The sequence below is a fragment of the Varanus komodoensis genome, unplaced genomic scaffold (assembly GCF_004798865.1).
Source record: "Varanus komodoensis strain SLA01 unplaced genomic scaffold, ASM479886v1 scaffold27, whole genome shotgun sequence".
Classification (NCBI taxonomy): domain Eukaryota; kingdom Metazoa; phylum Chordata; class Lepidosauria; order Squamata; family Varanidae; genus Varanus; species Varanus komodoensis.
Genome location: NW_025335701.1, coordinates 7,304,875 through 7,312,415, shown reverse-complemented (window position 1 = coordinate 7,312,415; position 7,541 = coordinate 7,304,875). Strand labels below are relative to the sequence as shown.

The 7,541-nt window shown below is 50.1% G+C and overlaps 1 protein-coding gene across 1 annotated transcript in view; it reads left to right on the top strand.

Moving 5' to 3' along the window:
• Positions 1 to 7,305, top strand: part of LOC123025442 (dipeptidase 3-like) — a 15,109-nt gene extending 7,804 nt beyond the window's left edge. The window contains exons 6-8 of the mRNA XM_044434155.1: positions 2,117 to 2,192; positions 4,039 to 4,174; positions 7,115 to 7,305. Of these exons, the coding sequence (XP_044290090.1) occupies positions 2,117 to 2,192; positions 4,039 to 4,174; positions 7,115 to 7,231 (329 nt within the window). The 3' untranslated portion in view covers positions 7,232 to 7,305. The remainder of the gene's footprint in view (positions 1 to 2,116; positions 2,193 to 4,038; positions 4,175 to 7,114) is intronic.
• The last annotated feature ends 236 nt before the right edge of the window (positions 7,306 to 7,541 follow it).

The following is a 7,541-nucleotide window of genomic DNA, read 5'->3' as shown; positions in this document are numbered from 1 at the left end:
TGGCCACCTAATGAGAAGGAAGGACTCCCTGGAGAAGACCCTGATGCTGGGAATGATGGAAGGCAAAAGGAGGAGGGGATGGCCGAGGATGAGGTGGCTAGATGGAGTCCCTGAAGCAGTCAGCGTGAGCTTAAGTGGACTCCGGGGGATGGTGGGGGACAGGAAGGCCTGGAGGAATGTTGTCCATGGGGTTGCAGTGGGTCAGACACGACTTTGCGACTAACAACAACAATTGCTTTTCTGGATTTGAGTGGAGTTTGTGCAGCTTCTGCACTCCTGTGGCTTCCTTGCTTTGCTTTCTTGCATTTGCTTTTTGGTCTTAGGCCATCAGGCGTGTCTTGCCACTGGAGGATGGCTTATAAATTGCCAAAACAGATCAAAAAGGGACTGTCCTTGGCACCCAGAAGGGGCAGTGGGACCTTTTTGGAGGCCGAAGCAGGTCCTCTACCACATAATGCAGTTCCCTCTCTGAGCGTGGCACAGGGGCAAGGGGATCAGCTTGGAGGGTCACCTGATAAAAGATGGTCCCGTGGAGGAGGCCAGCCGTGCTGTTGCTAGCCCGGGGGTAGTGGAACCAGGGCTTGTGCAGGTACAACTCTGGCTCTCGGACATGGTCTGCCTGCTCCGTTAGAATTCCCTGTCCCTGTGGGCTTGGCTGCAGCCCTTTCACTAGCTGAGGAGGAACCTTTTTCCCTGGAACAGCCACGTGTTCCCAGCTGCAATGCAAAGTCTGCTTTGATGGCTTGGCCGCCACTGGGCAATGCTGACCCAGGAGCATCACAGTAGACCTGCTCTGAGGAGATGAAAACTGCTGGGCTTGTTGAGATGGGTCAACCAGATGGGCCTGCAGGTTTGGCAGTGTGGCAGTGGGGACTATCCTAGCACACACCTGTACTATGGACTTTACCTCGACACTGCCCACCCCAGCCTTTCCCTCAACAGTTGGTGTCACAGGCAGGAGGACCAATCTCCTTGCCAGCACTGCGCACCCAGTGTTACCAGGAATGACCTGGGAGCTACCAGCCAAGCGACTGCTAGGTCAGGTGTCCATACTGGGCCTAAGCACACAGTGGCAGGTAGGGCCATTAAAGAGCGTCTTTTTGGCCTCGGCATGACCTATCTGGCAGAATGCCGTCCATCCCCACTGTTTGCTCTGCCCAGTCATGCTGAGCTGCTCTGCCCCTTGAGCAGGGGACAGGTGGTCCTCAACACTGATGCCCACCTGGGGAAAACGTGCTGAAGAAACTACCAACAGCTGCCGTGCTGGTGTGTTTTGATTTGTTTCAGATTTGTATCCCACTCCTTGAGGTGTTCAAGATGATGAATAGTCCTTAAAAGTAGAGGAGGTTGAAGATGAGGGACTTGCCCAAGGCTATGACCTAGTGAGTGTCATGTCCTAGTAGTGGTTGGCGCTCTTTTCCCAGGCCAGCCCATGACATTTTGCTGCTTGGGCTGAAAGACAAGATGGCCCTTGGCTGCCCCTTCCCCATTGCCTGTGAAAAGGTGGATTGGACCAGCCCTTCCACCTGGCCTCATGAATGATGTGAGGCACTGTCCTCTACTGTTGTGTGGACAAAAGGCTAAGGGGGTGCAGGACAGACAGTGTAAAGCGATGCCTGGATCCTGGCTGGTGGCACTGGTTGCCTGACGAGGTAGCCACCTTCCTCCACCCAATGGTAGCGTCAGCCTGGTCTGTTTCCCCTATGTCAGTCCACATACACCAAATGATGCACAATGCTGGTTAGTGACTCAGTTTTAGGCAGTTCCTCTCTGCCTCTCCTTTTCAGAGAGGAGATGTTCAGACAAGGGTTGAGTGTGGGTTATTGCTGAAACATGGGTCCTTGTGTTGTCTGAACCCAGCAACACTAATCATGGTTAGTTGTTAACCATGGTTTGTGTTATGAACTGTGGTCTGTTCAGTGAGGGTTGCCACTCAACTGGGTTCAGACAAGACAATAATCCACATTTCAACAAGAACCAGTGACTCCATGCCAACCTATACCCCACCTTTGAGTGTGGGTTATTGTATTGTCTGAACCCCGTCAAATTTTTCAAGTCTGTTACTTTTGCTGGGCCGTGCACTCATGTTCTATCATCTTTTTCCCCCTTCCTTTAGATCATTTTGACTACCTCAAGGCAACAATAGGCTCAGACTTTATAGGAATCAGTGGAGACTACGATGGAATGAATATGTTAGTAAAAATGTATTGTTTTTAAATGACTTTGCTCCTCAGTACAAGCTGAATTTATGTAAGAGACAATGTGCATAAAAGGCATTTTGCTGTGCAGTGCTCCTCCCAGCCGACCCTTACATTTAAAGGTTCATGCGCTGAAGGTCAGTCTCCATGCTCAGAACATTCGCGCATTGCATCTTGGACACAGTTGGCTGGTGTGCAGCACATGGGTTAGGAACACTTGGAAATGCAGAGCCACACCACACAGTACTGCACAGGGAGCTGATGAATCTGTATCCTGTAAGTATAACTACACCCCTTCTGAAAATGTTAAAGTGGCAGAAAAAACTGGTGCCTATGAATTGATTCTTTTAACATTATAAATCAGGTTGCTGTTTAAAAAAACCTGATGCACTCTGTAAGATGCTGAGTCAAATTGTACAACAAGGTTGTTCTTTAAAATAATTGAATTTAATACAGCTATGATCCACTGTATGCTAATCCTTTAAAACTCAGTTCACAACCATCCATCAAGAATTTAATCTTTTTTATATGTAAGCAAGCAAAACAATGGCAAAAGGTGTTTGGATTCTGAGGGAAGAATTACTGGTCCAGACAAGAAGTCCTTTATTGGCTTTATTAATCCTGTAAAATATGCAGTTTTATAAGAGTTGTTTTCAACCTTGTGCAGAAACACTATTGTCCCTCATAATCATTACCACCTTTTCCCTTGCAATATTTACCACAGTGTAGAACGCATGGCCCACCCAGGGGATTGCAGCCGTCCTCTTCCCATGAGTGGCGTGTGTCTGGGCTTCTTGCAACTCTCCTTGGCCCTAGAAGCACGGCCTGAAATTGGCCCCGTGGCTGGTGTGTGGCAGCCTGGGAAACTACGAGACTATTCTGCAGTGAACATTTTAAGAAAGCAAGTCTGCTCCCCCTGTTTCCAGATACGTGCCGTCAGAGATAAGCAGTCATGGTTCCCACACCGGTGTGGTTTCTCACACCAGCTCAGCGATGCTCGGTGTGTCCTGCTACCCCAGCAAGGGTTAGGCCCAGGCTTACCTTGAGAAACAGCTGCCTACACTTTCCAGGGGTGCCCTCTGCCACTGAGCTGCATCTGGTCCTGCAAAGAGAATGCAGGCCCCTTGGTTTTGGCAACCGATTCCCCCGTGATTCCTACCTTCCTCCCACTGTGCTTCCCACTCACAGCAGAAGTGTTTGAGAGAGGATCGGGCCCCTTCCCATGTACAGTTCCCTGCGTCCTCAGTGAGTGCACAGGGCAGGAGGGCTCAGCTCGCTGTGTAAAGAGGGGAGCACCACGCCTTGGACTGACTGACTGTATCTTGCCACCTCCTGGCACGGCTCCGTGGGCAGCGATCAGCGGTTGCCCATCCCCCACTCTCTATGCCAGGAAGAGATTTTTCCCTTCCTGTATCAGCACACAGATCCCTGCCATCCGCTGCCCTTTTTAAAGGCCTGGCAGCCCTTCTAGAAAAACAGAACCAATGTATTGGAAAGTGTACCTCAACATCATTGTGCTCAAGAGAATTGCCTTTGACTAAGCCGGAATCGCTAGAATCAGCAAGTGTATTTTCCTAGTGGAGAAAAGCCCTGATTGAACAGAGCACTGGGCAGAGTTCGACCTTTTCCAGTCCGGATTTCTTCTGAAGGGTTGGACACACTCAGCATTGCAAAGCCAGCCAAGGCATTTCCTGAGGATGTCTAAATGCACCTGATGACGGTTAAAAGGGAATTCAGGCCTCCTTGCTTGATATAAGAAAGCATGTTTACCTCTGTGATTTCTGAGCAGAGCAGGGCATCTGTTTTGTGGGAAGTCATTCCTTCCGTGTTTTGTTTGCAGACACCCCAAAGGCCTGGAGGATGTCTCCAAATATCCAGCCTTGATAGAGGAGCTGCTGAAGAGAGGCTGGAGCAAGGCAGAACTGAAAGGCATTTTGAGAGAGAACTTCCTTCGTGTGTTCCGGGGGGTGGAAAAGGTAAGGCTAAGAGAAAAAGCAGCTGGTTCTGGGTCACAGCGGCTCTTCTTGGCAGAGCTGTCCCTTAGTGTGGGTGGGTTGCCAACCATTCTGGTTCATTTGATTGCACATCAAATGACTCTGGCCATTTGGATGGCTGGCTGACACCCCACACCAAGGCTGGAGAGGGCTAAGAAACTGATCTGCTCAATCTGAGTGGATGAACTGAACTGAGTTTGGGGGGAAACAAGGTTAAATATGTATACATTCTCTTACTCTTTTGTAAACCACCCAGGTTGGCTGCCAACAGGGGGCACTACAGCTGGCACTGGAGAGCATCACTGTGTCCGTTAGGAAGGTCAGCAGGCATCCCCACAGAGGGTGGGTGAAGGCCGGTGGACTGGTCTGCCCAGTCTGTGTGTGGACATTCAAGGAAAGCCTCCATGAGGGAGCCATGTCCTGCCCCAGTACAGGCTCCAAAGCACACGTGTTCAGGAGGAAAAAAGGGGCAAGCAAGAAGGTCTTTGTGCCATTGCCAAAGTTCCAAAAAGCAGAAAAGGCCATTGTAGGAGAAGCGTCTCTTGCACCGGACAGCACAACCGCTGACCCTCCTGAGCCAACAATTGAAAAACTCCTAAGTAAATGCCCCCTCGGCATCTTATTGCTCATCTGATGGAGCTGAGGAAGAGCAGGGTAGAGGTTTGATTTGAATTAATGGCCTGTGGGACGTAAGACTCATTCCACGGCAAGGCACGATCTGCAGGGCAAGGCATTTCCCCGTTTACCTTCAAGGACTCACAGCGCTCAATGGCCACCATTACGCATACAGAAACCCTGGCTGGGAATCGACATGGCTTGTCCTGTCACATGAAGAGGGCCAGTGAAATAACCCTCGTTTGCCCTTAGGCTTGGGTCATTTGAGGGGTGTTTAACCTTCCTACTGGCCAGTACACACAATGCAGGAGCCATGCGGACTCCCCCTCAGGGCTTGAATGCTCACAACGTTGACAGTTCCTCGAGGGTAATTTAAGTAACAAGCCTTCCACCAGAAGACGTCTCCATTGCAAGTTCTCCGAATGCAAGCCCTGCGTTTCTTCAACTCGACTGATAAGTACAGGAGGACAACATGCATTCAATGGATCCTTTAAAAATAATAGTCTGGCAATCTTACTCTGTTTCCTGAGAGAGGAATAGACAAGAAAAGGAGACAAGATGGAACATATAATCAGGAAAAGCTTCCTCACTGTCAGGTCAGAGCAATGCAACAGTGGAACCAGCTGCCTGGGGAGATGGGGGGCTCTCCCACACTGGACACATTCAAGGGGAAACTGGGCAGCCCTCTGAGTGGGAGGGTGGAAACGGGTGGCCTGGCAGGGGTTGGACCCGATGGCCTTCTTGGCACCTTCCAACTCTACTGTTTTATGATTCTGTGATTCTAAGCAATTGGTATCCATTACTTAATAACCAGATTGAAACTTGTTAGATTTACTTTCTATTTCTGTATAGTTGGGAAGAAACACATGAAAATGAGATCTTAGGAATGTCAATAGCTGCTTGCCACTACTTTTGATTTCCTACTTTAAGCAAGAGGAGCAACGAAGTCCTGTGCGATTGGCAAGACTAACCAAATTATTAGACTGCGCGCATGCCGGGGGAGGATGTAAGCACTGAGGTCTGCGGGAAATGAAATGCCGAATGCACAGGCAATGATTGCTATTCCGAGGTGCGAGCATTACGGATGCGTGGCTTTCACCCAGTACAATGGACCCCATCTGAGGGACTCCAGTCTGCAAAGTCTCGTGCTGGAAGACATTGGTTAGTCTTCAAGCGTGCCGCAGGAATCTTGTGTGAACCCAGCTGCATTAGGAAACCATAGTTAACCACAAACAAGCCACAGTTCACAACCCATTGACAAATTGTGGGATCTCTGGGTTGGTTTACAAGCCATGGCTTGTTAGTACAGCTGGGTTCAGATGAAACGATAACCCACATTTCAGCAGTAAACCACACTCGATGCTTGAATGTGGGTTCCTGTGTCATTGTAACCCAGTCACTGTCGTGTGCAGAATGCACAAGAGCAGTTCAGTGTTGACTGGAATACAGCTCTTGACAGTGAAGGCAAAATCGTTGTGGAAACTCAACAAGCCCCAGTGTCAGATCAAGGTCAAGGAATGTCTGGGGAACAAGGAGGGGAGTTGTCAATCCAGGACGATGGCGGGGGTGGCCAACTGGCCCATGGGAATGAAGAGATAGCTGAACAGGAGTTGGTGTTGATAGCTGGGGCTGATGGGAGTCCAATCTGCCGATAGTGGATCAGGCGGAGGAGATGGGGGCTGGATGGTCTCGCAGAGGGAGCCGAGCAATGGGTCTGGCAGAGATCCCTCCCCTCGAGGGGGTGTGGCCAGTGGCTAGGAGACAGCACAGGCAGGGAATTCTGTTATCTGAGAAGCGTGAGGACTGCAAAAGCACTGGGCTTTGCAGAGCTCTGCCTGCCAGGATGTGCGAGGCAGGAAGAGGAGGAAGAAAGAGGACTCAGCACGAGGACTCTGCACGAACTCAGAGATATGGAACAATCAAGTCCTGTGGAAAAGCGACTCTGGAACAGCGTGTTTACTCAGGAGGAGAGCCACACCTCACAACCGTCGCTGGCAACTGCAGTATGCTATTTGGGGTGGTACGGATTGGAACCCACAATTCAGCACAAGCCATGCTTAACCCACACTCAAGCTTCTCAAGCTGTGTGCACCCAGCCAGTGGCCGCATGCACGCCCAGCTGTACCGGTTCTCATGTGTGGCTTTGTGAATAACCATGCATTGCTCCTTCATGTAAGACAGACTCAGCGATAGGATACCCAGAGACCTGCTCACCGTGAACTGTGATAGACACATGCCCTTCTATACCTGGCTTAGCATGCCGGTGGGTCCCACCTTACGCTTAACTCTGAACTTTAATTCTTCCAGGTGCGGCACGACCTCTCTTCTATGCAAGTGAGTGAGGAAGAAATTCCGCTGGAGGAGGCAGAGCACCCCTGCCGCCTGGAAATGAAGCCACCTCCAGGAGCTACCTTTCCACACTGATTTCTTGGCTGGGGCAACCAAGTGGGGCTATATTTCACTACTGCTGTGACTGCACAGGGATCATGCAAAATAGAATAATAAAGTTACTTGCCCAAAAAATATCTGGTGCTCTTTGGAGGTGATCAGGCAGGGATAGCTAGATCGGGTTGTGGTGGGGGGACATGGATAAAATCCAGCAGAAGGTGGAATGAGACCCAGAAGATTTGGTCTCATAAGCTATTTAATGATTTGCTTTCATTGTTCACTGAATGGAGAACCTGAGAAATCCCCGTCCCAGTGAAAGCTGCCACTTCTGACTCGCAACAAAATC